Source organism: Erinaceus europaeus, chromosome 20, assembly GCF_950295315.1.
Source record: "Erinaceus europaeus chromosome 20, mEriEur2.1, whole genome shotgun sequence".
In the NCBI taxonomy this organism is placed as follows: Eukaryota; Metazoa; Chordata; class Mammalia; order Eulipotyphla; family Erinaceidae; genus Erinaceus; species Erinaceus europaeus.
The window spans coordinates 2,152,269-2,179,909 of NC_080181.1; the positions used below are offsets into that span (position 1 = coordinate 2,152,269).

The 27,641-nt window shown below is 50.0% G+C and overlaps 1 protein-coding gene across 1 annotated transcript; it reads left to right on the plus strand.

Moving 5' to 3' along the window:
- The first annotated feature begins 23 nt into the window (after positions 1-23).
- CEP57 (centrosomal protein 57) lies at positions 24-26,545 on the plus strand. The gene is made up of 11 exons (XM_060179682.1): positions 24-408; positions 12,681-12,837; positions 14,011-14,190; positions 14,399-14,520; positions 16,674-16,790; positions 17,539-17,616; positions 21,107-21,214; positions 21,605-21,682; positions 22,949-23,187; positions 23,632-23,776; positions 25,402-26,545. Exons 1-11 carry the CDS (start codon positions 373-375, stop codon positions 25,630-25,632), a joined length of 1,491 nt encoding a protein of 496 aa, XP_060035665.1. The 5' UTR covers positions 24-372; the 3' UTR covers positions 25,633-26,545.
- The last annotated feature ends 1,096 nt before the right edge of the window (positions 26,546-27,641 follow it).

Below are 27,641 nucleotides of genomic sequence, written 5' to 3' on the forward strand. Positions count from 1 at the left end.
GAGGTGCTGGTATCTCAGAGCGGTCGCGCAGGCGTTCCTCGGGTTGTGTTTCAGTCCGTGGGTTCCATCGCTCTGGGAGACGACCCCCATCCCGCCGCGCTTCCTTGTGACGTCACTGGAGGGGCGGGTCCGCGCGGCGCGCGGAGGACGACCGGCGTCGTGATTGGCTGCCCGGCACGTCGGCGCGGACGCGCGCCCGGGAGCCGCGCTGGGCGTCCGTGGGCGTGAGGCAGGGGCTTCCCCGCGCGGCGCAGCACCTCGCCCGCCCCCAGCCTGGGTTCCGGGTCGCCCCCGGCGGGCGGCCCCCCGCGTCTGGGCGCCGGCCGAGGAGTCGGGCCGCGCGGCGCTGCGGAGCCCGCGGGCGGCGCGAACATGGCGGCGGCGGCGGCGGCGGCCTCTCCGCTCTCGGTGAGCGCCGGGGTCGTGGGGGTCGTGGGGGTCCCGGCGCACATACACCCCGCACCCCGTCGGCGCGGCTCGCGGACATGTGGCCCCGGGGCTGCGGGGCGGGTGCTCCCCGTTGCCGGCGCCGGACTGGGAGGCCTAACGGTCGCTCGGGGCTTCGGGGGCCTGGGGGTCGGGGCTCTGGGGTCGGGCTCTGGGGTCGGGGTCTGGGGTCGGGGTCTGGGGTCGGGGCTCTGGGGGTCGGGGTCTGGGGCTGGGGGTCGGGCTCTGGGGGTCGGGGTCTGGGGTCGGGACTCTGGGGGTCGGGCTCTGGGGTCGGGGGTCTGGGGTCGGGGCTGGGGGTCGGGCTCTGGGGGTCGGGCTCTGGGGTCGGGGGTCTGGGGTCGGGGCTGGGGGTCGGGGTCTGGGGTCGGGGCTCTGGGGGTCGGGGTCTGGGGCTGGGGGTCGGGCTCTGGGGTCGGGGGTCTGGGGTCGGGGCTGGGGGTCGGGCTCTGGGGTCGGGGCTCTGGGGTCGGGGGCTGGGGGTCGGGACTCTGGGGGTCGGGCTCTGGGGTCGGGGCTGGGGGTCGGGCTCTGGGGGTCGGGCTCTGGGGTCGGGGGTCTGGGGTCGGGGCTGGGGGTCGGGGTCGGGCTCTGGGGTCGGGCTCTGGGGGTCGGGCTCTGGGGTCGGGGCTCTGGGGGTCGGGGGCTGGGGGTCGGGGGCTGGGGGTCGGGCTCTGGGGTCGGGGCTCTGGGGGTCGGGGTCTGGGGCTGGGGGTCGGGCTCTGGGGTCGGGGGTCTGGGGTCGGGGCTCTGGGGGTCGGGGTCTGGGGCTGGGGGTCGGGCTCTGGGGTCGGGGCTCTGGGGTCGGGGGCTGGGGGTCGGGACTCTGGGGGTCGGGCTCTGGGGTCGGGGCTGGGGGTCGGGCTCTGGGGGTCGGGCTCTGGGGTCGGGGGTCTGGGGTCGGGGCTGGGGGTCGGGGTCGGGCTCTGGGGGTCGGGCTCTGGGGTCTGGGGTCGGGGTCTGGGGGTCGGGGCTCTGGGGGTCGGGGGCTGGGGTCGGGGCTGGGGGTCGGGGTCGGGCTCTGGGGGTCGGGCTCTGGGGGTCGGGCTCTGGGGTCGGGGCTCGGGGTCGGGGGCTGGGGGTCGGGCTCTGGGGTCGGGGCTGGGGGTCGGGCTCTGGGATTCGGGGGTCGGGGACTGGGCGTCAGGGGCCTGGCGGTCGGGGGCCTGGAGGGTCGGGGTCGGGGCCTGGGGAGCCGGGTGTCTAAGGGGTCGGGGTCGGCCACGTGGGTAGGTCCGGGGTCCCGGAGGCCTGTGGTTGGGGTCTGTTAGCCCGGTGGCCGCGGGCAGGGTGGCCGCAGGCCGGTTCCGTCTGCGCGCTTTGCTTGCAGCCCCTTATCTTTCTCTTTCTCTTTCTCTTTCTGACTGGCCTGCTGGGCCGGGAGGTGGCGGCGCCCCTGGTGGAGCGCACGTGTTGCCAGCCAGGCTCACGGACCCGGGTTCGAGCCCCCGGCCCCACCTGCAGGGGTGAAGCTTTGCGAGCCACCGTCTCCCTCGGCCTGTGTGTCCCTCCCTCTCTGTGTCTGAAGGAATCACACTTAGAATAGAGACCAGAAATGCGGGTCTGGCGGCTCGAAGGCCGCGTGTCCGGTGTCTGGAGATGAGTCTCCGTGTGCGCTGGCTCCAGCGTGTGAGCGCGGCGCGGGGCTGATGGCCAGGGAGCCGAGGACCCGGCCGAGATCTCGAACCCGGTCCGTGTGCGCCGAGCACCTGCCTGCCCTCTGCCCAGGTCCTGCCCTCGGAGCTGCAAGCAGCTCGCTTGCCTTCCCGGCGAGGGCAGGGGAGGGGAGGAGAGAGCAGGGGAGGGGAGGGGAGAGCAGGGCAGGGGAGGGGAGGAGAGAGCAGGGGAGGGGAGGGGAGAGCAGGGCAGGGGAGGAGAGGGGAGAGCTGGGGAGGAGAGGGGAGAGCAGGGCAGGGGAGGGGAGGGGAGAGCAGGGCAGGGGAGGAGAGGGGAGAGCAGGGGAGGGGAGGGGAGAGCAGGGCAGGGCAGGGGCCCACACCGGTGAGGAGGTGAGGAGGCCCCTGCTTGTCTTCTCAGGACTGTGCAGGCTGCGCGCCCCGCTTTTATTTGGGTTTCTGCTGACTGCTTTGTATTCGTTTGTATTCCTTCTTACTTCCCTCCAGGGTCATTGCTGGGCTCGCGCCTGCACCATGAATCCACCGCACCTGGAGGCCTTTTTCCCCCTTTTGTCGCCCTTGTTGTAGCCTCGCGGTGGTTGTTGGTGTTGTTCGTTGTTGGACAGGACAGAGAGAAATGGACAGAGGAGGGGAAGACAGAGGGGAGAGAAAGACAGACACCTGCAGACCTGCTTCGTGGGGAGCCGGGGCTCGAACCGGGATCCTTCCTCCGGTCCTTCCCTTAGCCCCCAGAGCTCTGTGTTCTCTGACAGTGCTGAGGCCCAGCTGTGAGCACGGGTTTGCCAGGTCCTCAGTCTTCCCGCCCGGGGTCTCGGGGAGCGAGTCTTTGGGATTGAGGAGTGAGGGGAATTGGAGGGAAGCCTGCGGTCGAGTTCAGTGGTGAATGAAGTGAGATGCGGACAAGGGGGGAGGTGTAAGGAGCCAAGGCTGGGAGTAGTGGGGAGGGGTAGCAAAGCTCAAGTAGCCTGGGGGCCGGGGCGGGGGCGACCTGGGTCCCCTCCCAGGGCCTGAAGCTGTGCGCACAGAGCCCCAGAGTGTAGATGAGTCAAGCACAGCCCACCCCACAGCATGGAAACGTGCAGCCAGGCCGCTGGGTCCTCCTGAGAGCTAGTCAGACAGTTGTGGACATGGAGTGCCGTTCTCGGGGCAGAGGGTTACTTAAGTTTTTTCAGTTGCCTTGTTACCCAGAATGCCACGTTCTTACTTACGCGTTACTGCGGGGCCAGGTAGTGGCACACCTGGCATAGTACCTGCACTCTGCGGCTCCACAGGCAGCGACCCAGGGGACAGAGCTTCATGAGCTTTAAGTTGTGGTAAACACACCAAAAATATCATCTTAACTGCTTTTGTTTTTGTTTTTATTGTTTTGTTTTCACCAGAGCACAGCTTTGGTTTATGGTAGTGCTGGGGATTGAACCTGGGATCTCAGAGCCTCAGTCATCAAAGTCTTTCTGCATAACCAGTATGCTATCACTCCAGCTCTTTTTATTTTAATTTTTAAATTTATAAAATAAAAAATAGAAAATATCCATAAAACCATAGACTACGAGGGGTGAAGTTCCACACATTTCCAACCACCAGAGTTCTGTAACCCATCCCCTCCGTTGGAAGCTTCCCTGTTCTTCATCCCTCTGGGAGTCTGGACCCAGGGTCATTATGAGGTGGGAGGTCTGGCTTCTGTAATTGCTTTCCCATTAAACATGGTGTTGGCAGGTGATCTACACCCCCAGCCTGTTTTGTGTCTGTTTTCCTAGTGGGCAGGGCTCTGGAGAGGTGGGCTTCCAGGGTACATTGGTGAGGTTGTCTGTCTGGGAGAGTCAGGTTGACATCATGGTAGCATCTGCAACTTGAGTTTGGAATGTGTATTCCTTTGCTTCCTCCTTTTTTGTGGGACTCAGTTCAGTCGTTCTTGTAAAGTGGGGTTGATGGTGGCCAATTCCTTTAGTTCTTGACCATTTGAGGAAACTGTTATTTCTCCCTCATTTGAAGGATGATTTTGCAGGATACAGAGTTTGTGGCTGGGGTTCCCTCCCCTTTACAACTTTGAATATGTCATTCCACTCTCTCCTGGCCTCTAGAGTTTGTGAAGAGAAGTCTGACGAAAGTCTTACAGCTCTGCCTTTGTATGTAACTTTCCTTTTGATAGTTTTACAGTGATGAGCCATGGCGTTGGTCTTCTTGTATTTATAAATCTGGGTGATCGTTCTGCTTCTTGGATGAGAATGAGCTGAGGATTTCCTAAGTTAGGGAATTTCTCAGCGAAAATCACTCTGAAAATGGCCTCTGTGCCTCTGGCCTTGTCCTCTTCAGATAGACCTATCACTTACATTTGATCTTTTGAGGGAGTCAAAATAGTGGAGTCACAGAGTTGCTTCAATTTGAGTTGAAAGAGCGGCCTGGCCATATCTTCTGGACTGGAGATTATTTCCTTTGGATGTGTGGGTCTCCCTCCTAAGCCTTCTACCTGGGCATGGGTTACAGTTAGTGTCTTTTACTCCCTGGAGTTCTGTTTAAATTTTTTCTTTCATGCTTCCTAACCGCATAGTGAGTTCTGACTGAAGTTCTTCTGAGATTTGGAGATTCTTAGTGATCTCTGTTACAAGATCCTCTCTCGTGTGTTTTAGTTCCATAGTAACATGCTTTTTTAATTGTTAATTTCTTGGAGAGTCCTCGTAATGAGCTCTGTGTAGTTTGTCTCTGACAGTCTCTCCAGATCAGTAATCCCTTGGTTTCCTCATTTCTGTCTGGTTCTGTTTCTCTGCTTGCACATTTTGTGCTGGTTATTGCTGGCCAGCAGGTGGTGCTATTGTGACCTCTAGGTTTTCCTTTGTTTGTATGATCTGCAGCAGGTGGGATGGGCTGTCTGGTGGTCACAGATGCCCTGTTTTATGTTGTGTCCTTGCCTTGAATGCAGAAGGCTAACCAACCCCCAACCCCAGTCAGAGACTGAGAGGTTTTAAGCCCTGTTTCTTCTTCCAACACTAGGAACAGTGCTCCTTGCTTGCTGCACTTAAAGTAAAATTGGCAAAATGGCGCAGCTCAGCCCAGAGCTCTGATCTGACTTTGCTGTTCTTAAACCCGCGCCCCTTTTCGAATGCGAGCCCCCACCTTCTTCTTCTAGCGTTTGCCCTTCTTCCGTAGCCAGTCAACAGGTCAGGTTGAAAGCTGTCAGGAGCTGCTTGTTGCTGGCTTTGAAAGTGACTGGGATCCATGTGGATTCAGTCGGCTAGGAAGGATCGTCAGTTTCCCCAATGAATGGGTACTCACGGGATGCACCACGGGAAGGTCGATCCAATGCATCCCGAGCCCCCACCTGAGGCAGCAGAACTTCGGCTGTAGATTATGACTACGGTTGGGTCTCTTGTGTTTGTTTACTTGTTGTTTTGGGAGGAGAGGTGAATCAGTCCCAGTTATTCCATGGCCATGGCTCCGGAAGTCTCTCCCTATCCCTGTCTTAAGTACCTGCAGTACAGTTCAGTGGGAGTATATTCTCAGATCTCCAGGACTTTTTCTTCTTGCAGAAGTGAAGCTATATTAAGTAGTAACTCCTCTCTCCCTCCTTCCTTGGACCTCTAGTAGCCACCATTCTGCTTTTAACTACTTCATGTAAGAGGAGTCCTAAAGCTTACTTATTTTTCTAAATTTTTAATTTAAAAAGATTTGGTATTTATTTATTGGATAGAGCCAGAAATGGAGGGGGGGAGAGAGACACTTGCAGCCCTGCTCCACCACTCATGAAGTTTTTCCCCTGCAGGTTGGGGCTTGAACCCAGGTCCTTGTGCACTTTGCCATGTGCACTCAACCGGGTGCGCCACCACCCGGCCCCTTAATGTTTGGTGGGGACCTGCCCGCGGCAGCAAGCACGTTAGCCAGGTGAATTAACTTGGCAGCTCAGCTGCTTCTGTCACTACCTAATGTCTCCTACTACGGCGTGGTTACGGCTCATCGTCAAGTGGCACATGTTGCTGGCACTGGGGTGCAGTCCCCCCTCCCCCCAGCTGCAGCTCTCCACATGGGGAGCCCACCTCAGGGCTTAGACCTGGTTAGTGGTCGACTGAGCCATCTCCTGGCCTCTCCTTCCCTTTCAGCTCTGCTAACCATGTGTATGTTTTCCATATTTAGTTTTTGGTGTCTTAGATTACTATTGTTATTATTATTTTACTCCTTGTTTATTTTTAAAAATAATTTTTATATTCATTTGTTCCCTTTTGTTGCCCTTGTTATTTTATTGTTGTAGTTATTATTGTTGTTACGGATGTCGTCATTGTTGGATAGGACAGAGAGAAGTGGAGAAAGGAGGGGAAGAAAGAAAGGGGAGAGAAAGACAGACACCTGCAGACCTGCTTCACTGCCTGTGAGGCGACCCTCCTGCAGGTGGGAAGCTGGGGGCTCGAACTGGAAGTTTATTTTCATTATTTTTAACCAGCACACTGCTCAGCTCCTGCTTATGCTTGTGAGGGCATTGAACCTGGGACTATGGAGTCTCAAGCATGAGAGTCTGGTTGCATAACCACTATCCTTCCACCCCCATCCTTATTATCATCATTATTATTTTGCTCTTTCCCTGCAAAGTGAATCCACTGTTCCCCCCAGTTTTCTTTTCTTGGACAGAACAGAAATTGAGGGGAGGGGCCCAGATGGTGGCGCACTTGATTGAGTGCATATGTTACAATACGCAATGGCCCAGGTTCAAGCCCCTGGTCCCCACCTATGGGGGGGGGTAGTTTCACAAGTGGTGAAGCAGGGCTGTAGGTGTCTGTCTCCTTTTTTTTTTTTTTTTTGCCCCCAGGGTTATTGCTAGGACTCGGTGCCTGCACCATGAGTCCACCGCTCCTGGAGGCCATTTACCCCCTTTTGTTGCCCTTGTTTGTTAAAATTTCGCGGGTCTGGCTGGCCGGGCTAGCTTCACGGGCGGGTAACAGAGACGCAGAGACAACGGCTGGGCAGGGAAGCTGTATTTCTTTATTCAGGAACAACAATTCATAAACTAAACCAAACTAATCACCAAACAGAACTCTGCTGTCTCTTTGCGGAGGCGCAAGCACTCTCTCTTACTCTGGAACTCAGGAACCCAGGAACTCTGTCCCTCTGGAACTCTGTCTGGCGGGTTTCCTTCGGGGCGGGGCCAAGCGGGCCGTGAAATTTAACTGGACTGATCCAATTCTCTTGGCGGGGGAGAACTAGAACCCAATGTAAAGCATACAACACTTGTTGTTGTAGCCTTGTTGTGGTTATTATTGTCATTGCTGCTGTTGTCGGATAGGACAGAGAGAAATGGAGAGAGGAGGGGAAGACAGAGGGGGAGAGAAAGACAGACACCTGCAGACCTGCTTCACCGCCTGTGAAGCGACTCCACTGCAGGTGGGGAGCCGGGGGCTCGAACCAGGATCTTTATGCCGGTCCTTGCACTTTGTACCATGTGTGCTTAACCCGCTGCACTACCACCCGACTCCCATCTCTCTCCCTTTCTATCCACCCCTTCCCTCTCAATTTCTGGCTCTCTATCCTATAAATAAAGGTAATTAAACATTTTTTAAAAATTGAAGGGAGGAGAGAGACACCCTTGTAACACTGCTTTACAGTGCCCTCAAGCAGCTGTGCCACAGCCCACACCATATGACTGAAGTCAGAGGTGTCTTAATCTGCAGGTGGTATGTTCATAAACATATGGGTGAGGGCTACTTCCTCATCAGCATTAAATGTCAGGATTCAAATAGCTGATACATAAATCTAAGAGCCGGGTGTTGGGCGGTAGCGCAGTGTATTAAGTGCAGGTGGCGCAAAGTGCAAGGAGCAGCTTAAGGATCCCAGTTTGAGCCCCCGGCTCCCCAGCTACAGGGGGGTCGCTTCACAGGCGGTGAAGCAGGTCTGCAGGAGTCTCTTTCCCCATCTTCCCCTCCTCTCGCCATTTCTCTGTCCTGTCTAACAATGACATCAATAACAGTAACTACAACAGTATAAAACAAGGGCAATATAAGAGAAAATAAATAAATATAAAAAATAGAAACTAAAAACTCCCTGTTTTCCTGCTGCCACCAGAACTGGAAGTCAGCTTGCTAGGAAACTTGGCTGCGTGCCGCCTGATGGCCGGGCTCTGTGTGGACCTCCTCCAGCACAGGAGGAGCTGAGGACTGTCCCTGCCTAGGGCTGCACCTTCTCTTTTAGTTCTTAGCACCCCTGCGGTGTGTCTGTACTTGGTGCCTTAAATCGACTGGAGAATCGTGGGTTTTAACCCAGTAAGAGCCTGCGTGTTGTGGCTGCTATGACAGCCTTGTTTATTCCAGGAAGTTGTTGACTGTCGTGCTGATGTGCACTTTGCTTTCTACTTTTCTGGACGTGGAGCACTCGGGTGCTTTGTTGTCAGAGGTGAGCACTGAAGATGGGAGTTTGTGGGGCTGTTTGAAGAACAGCTGGCAGGTGTAAGGCTTCACTCCACCAGGACCACAGCTGCCGGCAGAAGGGGCCTGACTCAGTGGACGAGTGGGCTTGGTTCAGTGAAGTCTCATTCTGTCTCATCCCTTGGTCTTTGTGGAGTGGAGTTTTATGTTTACGTAGTAAGCTTCAGGGTTTCATAATGGCTTTTCTTTTTTATCTTTTTTTTTCTCCAGGGTCATCACTGGGGCTCCGTGCCTGCACTGTGAACCCACAGGAAGGCTCCCAGAGGCCTTCCTCTCTCTCTTTCTCTTTCTCTCTCGTTTTCCTGTTGTTGCTGTTGTTGGATAGGACAGAGAGAAATCGGAGGAAGGGAAGACAGAGAAAGGCACCTGCAGACCTGCTTCTGAAGTGCTCCCCCTACAGGTGGGGACCCAGGGGCTCGAACCGGGATCCTTATGCTGGTCCTTGCGCTTCACACCGTGTGCACTTAACCCAGTGCAATACCGCATGCTCCCTTTTTATCTTCTTTTTAATTTTTATTTATAAAATGGAATCACTGACAAGACCATAGGATAAGAGGGGTACAACTCCACACAATTCCCATCCCCAGAACACTGTATCCCTTCCCCTCCCCTGACAGCTTTCCTATTCTTTATCCCTCTGGGAGCATGGACCCAGGGTCATTGTGGGATGCAGAAGGTGGAAGGTCTGGCTTCTGTAATTGCTTCCCCACTGAACATGGGTGTTGGCAGGTGGATCCATCTCCCCAGCCTGTGTCTTTCCCTAGTGGGCAGGGGCTCTGGGGAGGTGGGGTTCCAGTACACATGGTGATGGTTTACAGTGATGGTTTACAGTGTGGTCACTGGCACATGGAGGCAGTTTCTCACCCCTCTGTGAAAGCTCACTGCAGAACACTTTCCCACAACCTGGCTCCTTTTAAACCACCAGGGACCAGAGCACTCAGGTTCTCTCCCGCTCCTCCCTCCCTCCCCATAGCTTTCCTTTTTCTAATTAAATTTATATGCAAATATCTTGAGGGAAAAACCAACTTATTTTCTTCCTCTATATCGTAGCTTGAGGCACTTTCTCACTATTCAGGAAGAGTTTGGGTTTTATATAATTGAATGATTCTGTAGCAGTTTCTGGCCCTACAGAAAGACAGTATTTCTCAGAGTATATTTATTTTTCTTTTAAAAATATTTATTGGATTAAAGACAGAAACTAGGATGGGGGGATAAAAAGGGAGAGAAAAACAGCTGTAGCACTTACCACCTGTGAAGCTTCCCTACCACACACACAGGTGGGAACCAGGGCCTTCAACTCAGGTCCTGTGCATGGTACGGTCTGTGCTCAACCAGGTGTGCCACCCAATCCCAGTGCCTTTCTTGCTCCTTTTTTTTATGGGAGGGGTTAATGGTTTACAGTGGACAGTAAAACACATTAGTCTGTACATGTGTAACATTTCTCAGTTTTAACTTCTGAGTGAGATCATCCCATATTCATCCTTCTCTTTCTTGCTGATCTCACTTAATATGATTCCTTCAAGCTCCATCCAGGATTGACTGAAAAAGGTGAATTTAGCGTGATTTTTTATTTTTATTGTCTTTATTGGATAGAGACAGCCAGAAATCAAGAGGGTGGTAGGGAGGGAGAGAGACAGACACACACCTGCAGCCCTGCTTCTCCACTTGCAAAGCTTTCTCCCTGCAGGTGAGGACCAGGGGCTCAAACCTGGGTCCTTGCTTCATTGTAATACAGTGGCTCGACCAGGTGTGCCACCACCCTGCCCTGTGAAGTCACCATTTTTAATAGCTGAGTAGTATTCCATTGTGTATATAGACTACAACTTGCTCAGCCACTCATCTGCTGTTGGACATCTGTATTGCTTTTAGGTTTTGGCTACTACAAATTGTGCTGCTATGAACATATGTGTATACAGATCTTTTTGGGTGGGTGTGTTGGGTTCCTTAGGATATATCCCCAGGAGAGGAATTGCAGGGTCATAGAGTAGGTCTGCTTCTAGCCTTCTGACAGCTCTCCAGGCTGCTCTCCAAAGGGCTTGGACCCATTGACATTCCTACCAGCAGTGTAGGAGGGTTCCTTTGACCCCACACCCTCTCCAGCATTTGCTGCTGTTACCTTTTCTGATGTATGACATTCTCACAGGAGTGAAGTGCTATCTCATTGTTGTCTTTATTTGCATGTCTCTGACAATCAGAGATTTGGAGCATTTTTTCATGTGTTTGTTGGCCTTTGGATCTTTTTATGATGAGATTCTGTTTATATCTTCTCCCCATTTTTGGAAGTGGTTGTCTGCTTTTTGTTGCTGAGTTTGGTGAGCTCTTTATATATTTTAGTTTTAAGACCTTTTTTTTCTCATTTTTATTTTATTTTTTTATATTTTTTCCCCTTTTGTTGCCCTTGTTTATCGTTGCTGTTGGATAGGACAGAGAGAAATGGAGAGAGGAGGGGAAGACAGAGAAGGGGAGAGAAAGACAGACACCTGCAGACCTGCTTCACCACCTGTGAAGCGACTCCCCTGCAGGTGGGGAGCCGGGGGCTCGAACCAGGATCCTTATGCCGGTCCTTGCACTTTGCGCCACGTGTGCTTAACCCGCAACACTACCACTCGGCTTCCAGTTTAAGACTATTTGTCTGATGCATTGCAAGTAAAGATCTTCTCCCATTCTGTAAGGGGTGGTTTGGGTGGTGGTTTCTTTTGCTGTACAGCTTTCTTTTTTTTTTTTTTTTTAACTTTTTAAAATATTTATTCCCTTTTGTTGCCTATGTTGTATTATTGTTATTGATGTCATCATTATTGGATAGGACAGAGAGAAATGGAGATGAGAGGGGGAGAGAAAGACAGACACCTGCAGACCTGCTTCACCAACTGAGACGGGGCCTTGAACTCTGGGATCCTTATGCCGGTCCTTGAGCTTGTGCCACGAGCACTTAACCCGCTGCACTACCACCCAACTCCCATACAAAGCTTTTTAATTTGATAAAGTCCCATTGGTTTATTTGTTTTAGTCTTTGTAATTGGATTTGTTTAAGAGTTCTGCCAGTATTGTACTCTAAGTATTGATAGCTTGTGATCTAACATCCAAGTCCTTAATCTACTTGGAATTAACTTTTGTGTTTGGTAAAATGTAGTTGATCAGTTTCACTCTTTTTTATGTTTCAACCCAGTTTTTCCAGCGCCATTTGTTGAAGAGACTTCCTTTTCCCCATTTAATAGTCTGGGCACCTTTGTCAAAGATTAGGTGTCCGTAGGTGTGAGGGCTCACTTCTGGGCTCTTAGTTCTATTCCACTGGTCAGCGTGTCTGTTTATGCTCCAGTACCACACAGTTTTAATGACAGTGGCCCTATAATGCAATTTGAGATCTGGGAGTGTGATGCCTCCAGTTCTGCTCTTTCTTTTCAAGATTATTTTCTCAATTTAGGTCTTTTCTGCTTCCAGATAAACATTTGTAGCTTTTGTTCTGTTCTCCTAAAAAAATGTGATTGGAATCTTGATATGGGGATTGCATTTTTTTTTTAATATTTATTTTCCCTTTTGTTGCCCTTGTTTTATTATTGTTGTTGTTATTATTTATGTCACTGTAGTTGGATAGGACAGAGAGAAGAGAGAGGAGGGGAAGACAGGGGGAGAGAAAGACAGACACCTGCAGACCTGCTTCACTTGTGAAATGACTCCCCTGCAGGTGGGGAGCTGGGGGATTGAACCAGGATCCTTATGCCGGTTCTTGTGCTCTGTACCACGTGTGCTTAACCTGCTGCGCTACCGCCCGACTCCCCTGCTGGGTAGTTTATTCATTTTGATGATGTTAATTCTTTCAACCCATGAATATCTTTCTACTTTGTTTCTTTTTCTGTTTCCTTGAATAGTGACTCATAATTTTCAGTATATATTGTTCCACTTCTTTGGTTAGGTTTATTTCTAGATAAAATTTCTTGTTTTTGTTACTTCTCAGTGTATTTATAGCACATGTTGGAGTCCTTTCAGCACATTCTGTGCACTGCAGCATATGGTCATATTCTGACAGTACGTGGCGTTTAATTATGGAATCCATTTTCTAGTAGGGAGAGATTTCTCTCAAGTGTTCTGTTACTGGAATAGTGGGTGTTCATCCCAACTGTCAGGAATGTATGCTTGTTTGCTTACATGCTGTGTGCAGCTCACAATTTTCAAGTCTGATTTCTGTGTTTTGATGTTTCAGAACAGCTTAACAGAGCCTTCAGGGTCTGGTGGAAACGCAGTTCGCCATTGCTTGTCTCCTTACGTGGTGTATCCTGCCGACAAGCCTTTCCTCAACAGTGACCTGCGGCGCGCCCCCAACAAGCCCACGTTTGCCTACCCGGAGAGCAACAGCAGAGGTGAGAGCGCCTGGTGCGGCACGTTCTTTCCTGTCCTTTCGGGTGCTAGGAGGTGTTCTCCCCTTGTGGCTCTGTGCCTTGGTCAGGAAGCACCTGCATGCCGACGTAGTGTGAGTCCTGTCTGACGGCGTGCGTGCTCTTTCCCACCCTCAGTCAGGAATCAGGGCTTGAGTTTCCACTGCTGACATTATCCCAAACTCTCTGGCTCCACCCTCCCTCCTCACTTTGATGAGACTCCCAGGACCTGTGCAGAGGCGGTGGTGATACACTCTCACTAGTCTCGCTGCTGTGAGACTCCCAGGACCTGTGCAGAGGCGGTGATGATACATCCTCACTAGTCTCGCTGCTGTGAGACTCCCAGGACCTGTGTAGAGGCGGTGTTGATACACTCTCACTAGTCTCGCTGCTATGAGACTCCCAGGACCTGTGCGTAGGCGGTGATGATACATCCTCACTAGTCTCGCTGCTGTGGGCTCCCTCTCGGCTGAGGGCAGCCAACTTGCCGGTACGGTTACCTGCTACCTCTGCCACCTCGCAGGAGCTTGGGCACCCTCTGGCTGCTGTGCTAAAGGTTTTAGATTGATTTTCATAACCTGGATGACTTGCCTTAGCAACTCACCCCTGGTCTCTTCTGTTTACACACACAGACCACAAACACACACACACACCCTGCCCTTTACGCTGGCTGTTTTTTAGGGCAGTTAAATGAGTTCTGTGTGAACAGCAAGAGTTTTGAATAAAACCCTTGAAATGTTTGTCCTGTAGCAGTGGTGTCCTTAAACGGATCATCTGAGTGTAACAATTACCAGTGGGCCTGGGGAAGTGGCTGGGGCGTAGTGTAGTGCTTAGCTGTTACTATCTAGCTGGGAGCGGCCTCAGTGGAATGTGTATGTTTGTGTGAGATACTGCTCCTGGGCCCGGGTTCTGACTGCCTCAGAATGATAATGTTATCATTGTCTGGCAAAACACCTCACTTGGATCATGCACTGCTTTGCCGTGTGCACAGTTGAGGTTCAAGCCCAGCTCCCACCGCATTGGAGAAAGCTTGTGAGAAGTACATATATTCATTCCCAGACAGTGATTCTTCTCCACCGGCTCTCCCCATCAGTGTGATTGCTTTATTTAGAGTGTGTGTATGTGTGTATACATACATACTACATTTATGTTTGCCAGCCATATTTTCTGCTCTGAAGAATCTTCAAGACAAGATTCGACGCTTGGAACTGGAAAGGATTCAGGCAGAAGAAAGTGTGAAAACCTTGTCTAGAGAAACAATTGAATATAAGAAAGTCTTGGATGAGCAGATACAAGAAAGGGAGAATTCAAAGAACGAGGAGTCAAGACACAACCAAGGTATGCTTCATGATGATATCTGAAACACTCAATTGTCATTATAAATATATTTTCAAAGAAGATTGTTTCAGACACAGTGGGATCGCCTCAGTGTTAACAGCATCTGAGGAGCGGAGGAGGTGGGCATGGAGTGTGGAAGGTGCGGTGGATTGAGCTCTGTAAATCTCTTCTGGGAGCTAATTTCTGCTTTTGTATGCATTCTCTTTAGAGCTGACGTCTCAGTTACAAGCTGCAGAAAACAAATGTAGTCTTTTGGAAAAACAGCTGGAATATATGCGGAATATGATCAAGCATGCAGAGATGGAGAGGACGTCTGTCTTAGAGAAGCAGGTATTGTGCCTCCCACGCTCACACTCAGCGTTAGTCAGAGAGAGCTGGATTAGGGGCCAGATGGTGGTAACACACCTGGTTGAGCACACACATTACAGTGCACAAGGACCCGGGTTCAAGCCCTTGGTCCCCACCTGCAGGGGGAAAGCTTCACGAGTGGTGAAGCAGGGCTGCAGGTGTCTCTCTGGCTCTTTGCCTCTCTAGCTCTTTTCTCTCTGTTTCTTTCTGTCTCTATCTAATAATAAGTAAATAAATGTAAAAGAGAGAGCTGGATTAGAGTCTTTTTCTCAGTACTAACACTGCCGTTGTACTAATCACATTACTCCTGTGTTAAGTAACCACTGGTCGTACCGACAGTTCGCTTTGAACTAGTGTAAACTTTGAGAAAAGTAGGACTTGTTTTTTCAGAAGGGTTTTTTTTTCCCTCAAAGGAGGCAGAACCAGAGTGCCTTCCTGGCATCAAAATGAACTGGCATTGAACTCAGGCCCTTGTGTCAGTGCTTAGCGCCACCTTCTGGGCCACAAGGATCGCTTCCCATGGCTCTCACCACACCAGCAGCTCTGCACACCGCCTGGCACATTGCACTTTTTGAACAGCTGAATAGCCTCACGCAGAAAACACTGCCTCACTGATGATCTGTCAACATTTGATTGACTGCTACCTTGGTTGCATTGTATCAATACTTGTAATCTTTCAAAATCACGCTAATTAAGCCACCTTGAGTCTACATCGTGCTTCATGACTTTGAAGACATAGCAGATTTGAAGGTTGTTTTTGCTTAGTTAGACTTTATATACTTGTCTTGACAATTATTTTTGCCACTGAAGTGAGAACAAGTAGCATTTTGTAAAGAGAGCAACTGCAATAATAGGTTTGAAAATATTTTTTAAAATTGCTTTCTTTTCCTGTTAAAATCTAGATGAGTTTGTCATGAATACCAGTTTCTAAGCATCTTAATTTGACTGTGCCAATTTGAGTTTCTATGCTTACCATTTTGCTAGCTACTATAGCATGAGTGGGGAATGATTCTCACTGGGTAGGGCAGGTGCTTTTTTTCATATTCCCAATCCAAACTCAGTCCCCAGAATCACCTGAAGGAAGTTCTGGGGCTTTGTTCACCTCCTCTGTCACAGAATAAAACAGTGTCCCTGAGTGGTGGGTGAAGTCACATATATGCAAGACCCCCACTCTGCAGAAAATACATAGAAGACTTAAGAGAAAACTTGGTGGCCTTGTAGGTAGAGTGCGTTCCTTGCATTTAAGAGGCTCTAGGCTTGATCCCCAGGACTGCACATGCTAGAACATACTCAGAGTGCCTCTTAGACTTAAGTAAATCTTGAAGGGGCTGGGTAACAGATAAAGAACTAGACTAGTTCTGAGCTCATGTGTGTAAATGCATTTTCTGTTTTTCTTTTTCTTTCTTTCTTTTTTCTTTTTTTCTTACCAGAGCACTGATCAGCTCTGGTTTATGGTGGTGCAGGGGATTGAACCTGGGACATCGGAGCCTCTGGCATGACAGTCTGCATAACCATTATGCTATTTACCCTACGTGCACTTTTTTTTTTGCCTCCAGGGTTATTGTTGGGGTTCAGTGCCTGCATCATGAATCTACTGCTCCTGGAGGCTATCCCCCCTTTGTTGCTCTTGTTGTTGTAGCCTTGTTGTGGTTATTGTTGTTATTGATGTCGTTCGTTGTTGGATAGGGCAAAGAGAAATGGAGAGAGGAGGGGAAGACGGGGGAGAGAAAGACAGACACCTGCAGACCTGTTTCACCACCTGTGAAGCGACTCCTCTGCAGGTGTGGGGAGTCGGGGGCTTGAATTGGTATCCTTACGTCGGTCATTGCGCTTGGTGCCACGTGCGCTTAACTGCTGCGCTACCGCCCGACCCCCACACGTGCACTTTCTACCTGGGATCAATGAGTGTGCCATCATAGAACATAAAGATATCCTCACTGTATACAGCCAGACGCCGTCATGGCGTATGGTAATCAGATTCACCTGTATTTGTTCATAGTTCCATGTTCATAGCATGCATTGCATCCTAAGGTCTCCTCAGGCAGGCAGGCAGCATGCATTGTATGCTAAGGTCTCAGAGCTACTTGCTGTTCCGCCAGTGGCCCAGTACTCATACTGCATCTCATGTTTTCCAGGTGTCCCTGGAGAGGGAGCGGCAACATGATCAAACACATGTTCAGAGCCAGCTGGAAAAATTGGATCTTCTTGAGCAGGAATATAACAAACTCACCGCCATGCAGGCCCTTGCGGAAGTCAGTGTTATCAAAGCATAAGAGTTGTCTTTTTGGGATTCGGGTGGTAGCGCAGTGGGTTAAGTGCTGGTGGCACAAAGAGTTGTTTTTTCTTTTCTCTTTCTCTCTCTTTTTTTTAAATATCATTTGATACTGTATATTTACCAGAAGAAAACTGATTTTGTAGTGAAGAAATATATAGGAATTTTTAAATGAAAGATGAGATGTTTTTGAGTATTTCTAAGGCTGTTAGTCACTGAGTAACTTCTGACCTACACTGGCACCTTAAGTATTTGGAATGCATTTTAATTTTGGTTGATTGACCTGGGAAGCATTTAATACCATTGAAATTGAAATTGCTGCTTGAGCTTTATGAAGCTTATACACCTTTGTGCAGAACTGTGTTCCTTGGCCAGATAACTAAATAACTAAAGTGTTATTTGCAAAATCCTGAGAGCTATTTCACAAGTGGCCAGGATCCAGATGCCAGTAAGGCACTGAGCATCTAGAATGAAGCTACAGGCTTGGTTTACTAAGGTGTCAGAGTGCATTATTGTGTTCATATGTTAGTCTTACAAACAGTCCTAAGATTGGGCTGGCAGAACCACTCACTTGGACAGAGTGGGGAACCCAGGTTCAAGACTGGTCCCCACTGCCTTGAAGGAGGTATAGTGCTGCTGTGTCCTTCCTCTCGGTCTCCGTCTCACAAAGTCAGTCAACAAACAAGACCAGATAGACCTAAGACTTCTTTTGTTCCCTCTGCCACTAGAAAAAAATGCAGGAGCTGGAAGCCAAACTCCATGAAGAAGAACAGGAGAGGAAGCGGATGCAAGCTAAGGCTGCCCAGGTAACGGGCGTGCACAATCAGTGCCTTGTGTGAGTAGAGGAGTCACCAGCTACTGGCAGTTTCTGTTTCGGGTGATCTAGTGGACAACTCTGCACGTGGAGCTGCATGTGGACAGTTCTAAACATTTCTTTTTATAGGCAGTGAGGAAAAGGTGGAGTTTTCTGAATTGTGTGGGTTCAGTCAGCATTTAAAACCCAGTGGACTGACAGGTGCCAGGCATGTTCTACATAGATAGTGCCATTTGTAAGCTTTCTCACTTAGATCCCTGGTAAAAGTGTCTGGAAATGGTCGCCATTCCATAGTCTACCCTTTCCTCGGTACTCTTAAATGGTGAGGCTTGGTGTAGAAACTCTGCTGTAGCGGGACAGAGAGCTCTGCAAGCTCCTGAGTCACTTCGTGCCCTGCTGTGACTGCCAGGTGAAAGGGTGAGTTGGTGTTCTTCTCAGTAGCACAGTCTATGTGGACATTGCTAGGAAACGCAGCTGGACTTAGTTACAGGCTCAGTGGAATGTCTGTAACTGCCCATGGTCTCCGTATTTACCCAGATAACCCCCCCACACACACGCACACACTTAATTGCCTTGTCCTCTTAGTGTTTTTGTTTTGTAATATTTGTAGGCAGCCTTGTTCATCCTAACAATAAAAGCAATGCTTGGCTTCAGAACAGCTCATTGCAGCAACTCTGTAGCTCAGTAGCTTTCTGTTTCTCTTGCTTCTACTACTGCTTCAAGAGCTGCACTGGCAGAAGTGGAGACGTTGCTGTTTCATCTCTCTAGTATCTTGCTGCTGCTTCTGATATTTCCCGGGATTTGTTTGTGTGCTTTTTGTATTCCTTTTTCTACTTAAACATAATCCTATTTTTATTCTTTAGATACTTGCCTTCTGATCAGTTAGAGATTTCCTGGCCTCCCAGCATACTCTTCTGAGCTAGACAGCCACAGTCTTGACTTCTGCCCTCTTGTTTATTAGTGACGAGGTCACCAAAGTAGACAGCAGCAGGGGTATAACTTCACACCCACACATAGCGGGAGTCACTTGGTTATTTGGCCGCGAACGGCCTTGTAGTTCCTTGCTTCCTCTGGTCATTCTCTTCCCCAGGGCAGGTCACTCTCCTGTCTCTGTTTCCTCACTGCCACATGCAAACATGAAATAGAAAGGTAAACAGTCTCATTGTTTTATGCATTTGTAGAAACACTGTGTTGCCGCCGACCACCCAACTGGGGGCTCAGCAGGCCGATCCAGGGAGAATGAGACTTATAGGTGGGAGGTGGATTCGGCGCGACAGACAACACTGAGACACATGAGTTTCAATGCTGCTGCGATCTTTTACTGATATAGAGATTCTTTTTATAATAGCATAACAAAGAAGCATAAATCAAAAGCTGGCCAAGTCAGTTGACCACAAAGTACGCAGGGTACATTTTTTATAAGTAACACAGACAGGAGGAACTGAAGGCATACAACTACCAACAAAACGAAAGCACAGCCATACTGTTCTTTCATGGGTTATTAACCACATCCCTTTGGTTTCAGACAAAAGTCAATTTATCAGTAAGAACTAAATGCTTTCACTGCTCTCATTTATCCAAAGGGCTATTCTTTCTCCTTCCAAGCACTGGACCTTAATACCCAGAATAGGGGGGGGGGGGGGGCACTAGTGGGAACACGGCGCCTTGCTCTGATCCTTAAGCCAAGCTCACTTTCCTGTAACCTACCTAAGACAATATGCAGGTGCATTTCAGGGTTGCTATGTAACATGTTTCCTGGGAAAGCTAAAGGACCATTGTCTGTATGATTGAATGTAATATTTCTGAGAATAGTGCTCAGTCCTTGCTCAACCTGGATAGCCAAGTCATTGGGGCTTGAAGTGCTGGGATTTACTGTTGTAAGGGGCTTTTCATCCAGTGGGGTCTCATCTGGAATGTCCAGACTAGACTTGGGGGGTTGCACTGTAAGCGTCTCCGGAGTCTCCTGGACATTCCCTGGGTGGCCTGCATAAAGCATGATAAACAACAACAGTAAGCTTTCAGAAGCGAAACCAAGTCCACCTAGCCCTCCAAGGCCTTTCCGCCAACCGGGAGACCCAGGGATCCGTCCACACAAATATCCAGGCTTCTGTCCACCACCTATCTTGGGTACGGTCTACCGTACAGGAGCTTGTAAGGCCCCTGTCCGGTTCCCTAACCAGGTCACCCACACTGTTTTGTCACACCGCGGTCGTGGCCTGCCTATCTGGCCAGACAGGTGTGGCACTGTGTGATGCTTCTGCTTTCTCTTTATTTAGCATTGAGAAAGTAGGGCCCAAATCAGTTGTTGCTAATGCAATATCAGGAAAGGTTTTGAGTTCTACACTGTTATAAGGGTGGACAGTTTGGGGCCTGTGGAGTTTCCTGTCCACACCACACTGTTGCCTGGCTGTGGCAGCTAGCCGTCCAGAGTGTGCCATTTTGCTGTGAATAAAATCTTGTTTTATGCCTTAGTGTTGAAAGGGAATGAAAGAAAAGGTAATGACTTTTGGACGGCAGTGGCGTGGCACACCCAACTCGGTGCAGAGCAGTCCACAGAGACGTGCGTCACAGCCCCCACTCCCTACCTGTGGGGGAGCTTAGCCACAGTGAAGCGGGTGTTGTAGTTGCCTTTCTGTCTCTCCCTTCCCTCCCCTCTTAATTTCTGTCAGTCCTATTAAACTAAAACACAAACATGACTGCAGGGCAGGGTAGATTTGTCGTGCAGCCACCAAGCCCCTGTAGTAACCCTACTGGCAATAAAACAAACACACATCAATTTAAATGCTATACTCAGATGTGTTGAGCCTGAGGAGAATTAACTAAGCTCTCACTGACAGCAGTCTCAGGTGTTGTGCAGGAAGAGTCCTGCCGGCCAGGTACACTCCTCACACTGCTAAGGCTTTTAGAGCTGCGGAGAGAGGGAGCTGCTCCAGAGGATTGCTGCCCTGCATCCCCTTGTTGGTGGGGACATCCTGTGCCTCATACAAGTAACGGTCTTGGGATTTCCCAGTAGTGCCCCTTACCTTGGTCCTGCTCCGTGTTTTCTCAGGGAACTTAAAAAAAAGGACTTGTAAAATACAGATTTCCCCAACTTTGCAGGCTCAATCCTGAGGTCCGTAAAGGGACCTGACAGTCTGAATTTTTTATCTTAAACTGCAGGCAGTGTTGACACAGAGGCAGGTCTGAAAACTGACACGTTGGCCTGGGTGGTGGCACACCCAGTAGAACACACACGGCACCGTGCACAGTGGGCCGGGTTCAAGCCCCTGGTCCCCACACCAGCAGCAGGAAGCTTCATGAGTGATGGAGCTGTGCTGCAAGTGTCTGCCCTCCTTCACAAGAGAGGGGGAAATGACCGCCAGAAAAGGGAGGAGGGAAGCGGTGCAGCCCCAGCCCCCATTGGTAAGCCCCTGATTATGGGAAGAGAGGACTCGGGCCTTTCCCTGCCGCTGCAGTAACTGAGGCTATGCTTTGCTTTCTAGCTGCAGACAGGTCTGGAAGCAAATAGACTTGTCCTTGAAAATAAGTCTGTGCCCTCGGTTCCCAGTGCCAGAAGAATTAAAAAAAAAAAGACAAAACCAGCAGAAAAGGTAGGAGAACAAAACCAGAGAGTCGAGTTGCTGGCTGTCATTTTTGGGAAGCACTAGTGGGCCGTGTGGGGCTGTAGCCTCCAGTGACTACATTTCTTCCTGGGTTTCCCCGGGGGGGGAGTGGTGGGCAGGGGAATCTGTTCCTGAATAGTCATGTCTATTCCTGAAGTTTCGCCCTGCTCGTGAGACCCACAGACCTCACACCCCTCACCCCGCCCCATCACAAAAGCTGCTGCGGCTTCAGTGGCTATTTTAGCATTGGTTTTAGCAGGCCTCTGACTGGCCCTGGCTCTGTGTGCCGTCTCGGCGGGGCTTGCGAGCATCGAGCTGGGAGGTTGGGGTCTGCCTGTGTCTCACACAGCTCTTGCTGTTTCCTTCCCTTCCATTCAGAAGTCTTCCAGGACCTGTCTGGCTGCACAGCCACATTACAGATTATGCTTGGGGGATATGCCTTTTGTAGCTGGAAAGGTGAGTGTGTCCAGCAAGCCTGGCTGTGTGTGGTGGGAGCTCTGCTTCCTCTCCAAGAAGCAGTCGCACAGAAATAGACACGAATCTTACTCTCTGTCAGCGCTTAAAAGAAGCGGTGCTGATTTTCTTTACTATCAGACCTATGGAGTCTCATAAGGACTTGGCACGGCGACAGTCCGTACTACCTTCTCACTAGTGGCGCTGCTCGTGGTAGCCCTCCAGACCTGTCTAGCCTGCCTGAGAATTCTCTGGCTGTACAGATGAAGACAGAAAAGAAGTAGATGGTCTCTAATCCAACACTAGCACCACCTAGGGTAAGAGTACTGGAGGGTCAAAGGCAGTGCTTTCCAAAAGGTAGTTCATGCCCACATAGCCACAGAAGCCGGCAGGAGAGCAGGGAAGCTTCCCAGCTTTTTATTAGAGGTTTTATGGGTCCAGGCAGTGGCACACTTGGTTAAGTGCATGTATTACCATGTGCAAGGACTTGGCTCAAGCTTCCAGCTCCCACCTGCAGCTGCAGGTAGATGTCTGTCTTCTCTCTCAATTTCTCTGTTCTGTCAAGTAAAGCTTAGAAGTATATAACTTAACTGATGCATAAAATACAGATTTCCTATAGGGTTAAAACTGATACATTTAAACCCAAACTAAAATGCGCTCCTGAGCGGCTGGAGCTCAGCCCAGCTGGTTTGTGACCATGTGGAGAATGTTGTGAGTGCCACCACGTAAGGTGAACGCCTGTGGGGACGGCTCATCCCTGCAGGTGCTGACACCGCCTTCCTGATGTCTAGTCGGGGACTGTCACCAGTGAACTTAACGCCAAAGAATTCTGGGCAGGGGAGACAGCATAGTGGTTATGCAAAGAGACTTGCATGCCTGAGGTTCTCAAGTCCCAGGTTCAATCCCCTGCACCACCATAAGCCAGAGCTGAGCAGTGCTCTGGTAAGAAAAAGAATTCCAAGTAGGTCAGTATGACCAGGGTAACATTTTGGGTGTGTAACTAGTAATAAATACCTTATCTTGGAGGAAGAGGCTGGGACCAGGAAGCTCACTTGTCTTCCTTTATGTAAATAAGAGTCACCAGCGAGGGTGGAGAGGAAGGTTTGCTGGAGGCAGTTCACACCTTGCTTCTGTGGACTTGCTGATTGGCTTGGGCCTAGATTGACATCACAGGCTCTTCTTGGGGGTACGTAGGGCACGGGGCCCTCTCGATTGGGGAACTGAACGAAGACCGCTGTGGCTTGAGCTCTGTGTCACTGTTTTCTGCAGTCCACCAGCCCCAGCCACGCGGTGGTTGCCAATGTTCAGCATGTTCTACACCTGATGAAGCAGCACAGCCGAGCCCTGTGCAATGACCGCGTCCTCAGCAGCGTGCCGATGGCGAAGCAAGTGTCTTCCCGAGGCGTGAAGGCTAAGCCGTCGGCCGCTGCCCCCTCTCCCAGCAGCATCAGTGAAGAGTTGGCAGACGTCCTACAGACTCTGCAAGACGAATTTGGGCAAATGAGCTTGTGAGTTCTGGCCGTGGATTTTAGTTTCGTTGAATTCTAAAACCCTGTTAATATTCTCTGGTTGGTTCAACAGATGTTTCTGGAGCATAATCAGCTCGAGAATTGCTGGGCAAGTACTTAGAGCTTCCACATACACAGCTGCCCAGGGGACGTCCACCTGCTGGCTGTCCACCCCACCGGCCTGCAGGGTCCCCTGTGAAAGTGTTTGGCAAACCAAGTCTTTGCCTAGACTTGTATTATGTGTGGGGCTGGAAAATGTAGGAAAATAATGAGCTCCCTGAAACTAACAACTCTCCATGAGTTTGCCGCCGGCACTGTTCTTTTGAACAGTCGCTGTTTTGGGCGTGTGTTGCTGTTTGAAAAAGAGGAGATCGTAGTAGACAGCAGTGGTCGGCGAGGCACTGTGAGAGACCGCACCCAAATCTGCTTTTGTGTTTGATGTAGTGATCACCAGCAGCTCTCAAGACTTATCCAAGACTCCCCAACTCCTGAGCTGAAGGACAACTTGGAGTGTGAGCTGGAAGTCTTAGTAGGGAGGATGGAGGCAAAAGCCAACCAGATAACCAAGGTTCGGAAATACCAAGCCCAGGTAACTCCACTTTCTTTACTCCTTTCTAATGACTAAGATACAGAAGCAGCACGTCCCAGACCCCTAGCCCTTCCTCGCTCGGTGTTGAAGGTAGTGTGCCCTCGACGGGCTGCGGCGGTGTCGTCTTCACGTGGGTCCTTGGAGTGACTGATCCGTGACTATTGGCACTACATGGACCGGGAAGACGCTGTCTTAGTTTCTTAGAGAAGATTTTATGATTCAAGACCCATCACCCAGACAGTGAGCATTTTATATTCCTGTCTTCACGAACCAACTTTTACTTGTTTAAGTGCTTGAGTTTCATAAGGCTTTTTCTTCTTTTCATCTTTCTCTTTCCTTTTCTCTGTCTTTTTCTTTCATTGTTCTTCATCTTCTTTGTCTTCTTCAAATAGTCCTTTACTGAAGCATCTCCCCTTGTCCCTCGTAACTAGACAGACCTCCCACAGCACTACTGTTGAGGTTGTCAGCGTGGCAGCCCACAGACTGAGCAGTCAGTCCCTAGGGTCTCCTTGATTTTTTTTTTTTTTTCATATATACTAATTTTTTTGGATAGGGAAAGAAAACAGGGCTGGGGGAGAGGAGGACACTGGAGAGACACCACTTCACTGCTCATGAAGTTTTGCCCTGTAAATGGTGGCCGGGAGTATGAGCCCAGGTCCTTAAGCATGGTAACGTGCACTCTACTAGATGCACCCCCTCCCCATCCCAGGATCTCTTTAGAGTTCCGGAGAGTTCTCTGGCTGAAGACCAGTGCCAGTGTTTATCGGGCACCATTGTCGCTTTCTGCTGCTTTGTCTCAGCGGATGAGAGCTGTAATGATGGCATAGGCAGAAGGAGCCACCTCTGGCCCTGTCCTGGACAGTTTCACTGTTGTCCTCGGACCTTCCCGGTCACCTGTTGCCTTGGCAGTGTTACTGGGAGACAGCCCAAGAGGGCCAGTCTTGGGGGCCAGGGCAGTCATAGCACTGACTTCCCCACCACTAGACGTAGATCTATTTGGGGCAGAACTTTCGTGGCATCCTGGTGGCTGGCGCCTGGTGTCCAGTGAACAGGATTTGGGAAAACCTAAGAACGTTGCACCTTGGCCTCTTGAGTCAATAGCTGAAAGGCCTCCCCTCTCCTTGCCTCCCCCGTGCAGCTCCAGTATTCCCAGTGAGATTAAATCAGAGGAGAAACGCCATAGTACTGTTCCAGTCCTCGCAGAGCTTCCCTGGCTGTGTCTGTGCTCTCGTGTGCACAGCACAGGGTGGGCCTGTGCGAATCTTGCTGGCTCCTGCGGCAGTCTGTGCTGCAGGCATCGGCTGTGGCATCTTTGGTGTATTCTGGAGACTTCTAAGAGAAGGAACGCAGGCTCCAGGAGCTAGCACTCCCAGCAGAAGACACACTTCATACACAGCTTTGTGGTGCTGTGGTGTCTCTGTCTGTCTGTCTCTGTCTGTCTGTCTCTGTCTCTACATACAAATAGTCTGCCGGGAGTAGAGTCCAGCAGTAATACTGTTGGGAATGGGGACTAGAATCGACCCAAATCATAAGTTTTGCCATTCAAAGGTTAAGTGTACCAGTTGTCAAAAGAAACTGTTTTCCTCAACTTCTCTTTTGTTCTTTGCCTTGGTTTTGGGGTATAGCTGGAAAAGCAGAAGATGGAGAAACAAAAGAAGGAATTAAGAACCAAAAAGACTCTGGATGAAAAAGGAAACAGCAGCAGCCATTGCTTTGGATACACGGGGGCCGCAAATAAGAGGAACTTGGCCAAAGTGAGGCCGGGGGAAAAAAGCAGGAAAAACCTCCAGTTGTTGAAGGAAATGCAGACCATTCAGAATCTGCTACAAAGCAGTAACTGGAGCTGGGAGAACTAGCTGGTGCCAGTCCTGCGTCAACCGACGCCGACAGTCCACTTCGCAGGCCTCTCTGCGCCGTGCTCGGGGTAGCCGGCAGCCGGGTGCAGGGGTCTCACTGCAGCAGCAGCAGCAGCAGAAGCAGCAGGTCGCGCCTCCACCACACAGTGGGAACCATTGCAGGCCACACAGACCCCGTCCCCTTGTTGTAGGTGAATGTGCTGTCTCAGTGTGTTGCTCTTTGTAAAAAATGAGTGATTTTTTACTTGTGGGTGTGGATTTTTTTTTAACAATAGCTCTTTGTGTAAATACAGATGAAATTAGGTTTAAATTATGGAGAAATGAAGCTGTCGCTAGTGTGTGTCTGCTTGAGATGTCTCATTTCAGTGTCTCTGGCACTCACTGTCCCTTTCTCCTTCCCAGCACACCACTAAAGGGCCAGTGTTCTAAATACTGATGCATTTAAATATTTATTCCTATTTAAGAAGACTGTTTGTTACGCTTTTTGACATTTCAAACTCATCAGTATTTCAAATAGTATACTTGTGCTGATTTTTATCCACCATTAATTTTTAGAAAGACCCACTATTCATTTTAAGTCAATGAACTGTGAAATTATTTTTTTAAAAAAGTTTTTTTTAAGCAAAAACAAATTGTTAATGAAGTCCATGAAATTTCAGAAAGCTGAGGAGGGGTAGTGTTGTGAAACATTGGCTGTTTTTAGATGATGTTTGTAATCATGCGACAAGGCACTGTGGCTTTTGTTTTTGATCACATCTGTAGAACAACCACTTGGATGATTGCTTTCATTAGTGTGTGAGCCACTGGACACATGCCCGTTACTATGCTGATGTCTTGATTTTAAGTGGATTGACATGTTTTATAAATTTGCCACTGAAGTCAATAAAGCAACTTTTTAAAGGAAATACTGAAATTTTCCTTGGCTGCCAGTTATTACTAAAGGCTTTATTTGTTGTCATCACTCAGGAAAGTACACTTCTTTGATAGGACAGCAAGCTATCATGTATGTAAAAATGTCGACTGTATGATATTCAGTACAGACCGTGTGTCCCATGCCTGTTACTGAGCTATTCTCAGGGACTCTGGATTTTGGTTTTCTTTTTTTTTAATTCTGAGTAAACTTGCGTGAGCAGATTTCTGACAAGCAGGTTAATGACATCAGTGGACTCAAAAGTGAACCGTGTGGTCCGACGACTCTGCCTTTATTGCATGGTAAGTATCTCTGTGTCTTGGCCAACATTTAAACTGTTGACCACGTTGGTCATTTCTTTGTTTGAATTATCAGGTCATTAAATCGTGTAACTCTCATTTGTGTCTAGTGACTGCAAGTCGTAATGAGGAGGAGGATTTAGTTGTGGTATGACCTCATGTGCCAACACCAGCCCTAGGGTATGACGATGGCGACACATCGACTCCCGCTCTCAACGTTCCCAGGTGAGAATTAAAATCAGGGTTCTGCTGCGGTTCCCTGGCAGAGCTCCCGGTGGCGGCTCTTGTTATCACCCACCTGCCTCTGTCGCGGGAGAGGTTCACAGCGGTAATTGTCCAGTGCAGGTGCTGCTGTGAGATAGTGTGGAGCCCACACTGAGCTAGCGAGGCTGGGTGTGGACACCTCAGCCCTGTGTTTGTAACTGTGATAGGGCACTGCAGAGGGTGGCAGTGTGCGTCAGTAGAGAAGTAGCTAAGAGGTGCTGGTGCAGGCTGGGCATTCTAGACTCCTGCATGGCGTGAAGGGAAGTGACTGCCGTGTGTGTGTGTGTGTGTGTGTGTGTCTGCCACCAGGCTTATCAGTGGGCTCTGTCTACACTGCTCTCCTGCTCCCAGCAGACTTCCTAAGGTGGGGTAGCCGTGAAGACTCAGCCTGGAGTCCCCCTGAGCAGCTCCTGTGCGGTGGCTGGGGGCCTAGTCCTTGGTCTTTACCCTTGGGAAGGATTGTGCTCCACCAGCTAAACCACCTCATCCCGATCCCGTTTCGCTTTTTAAAGACTTAACACCATATGAGGTAAGTA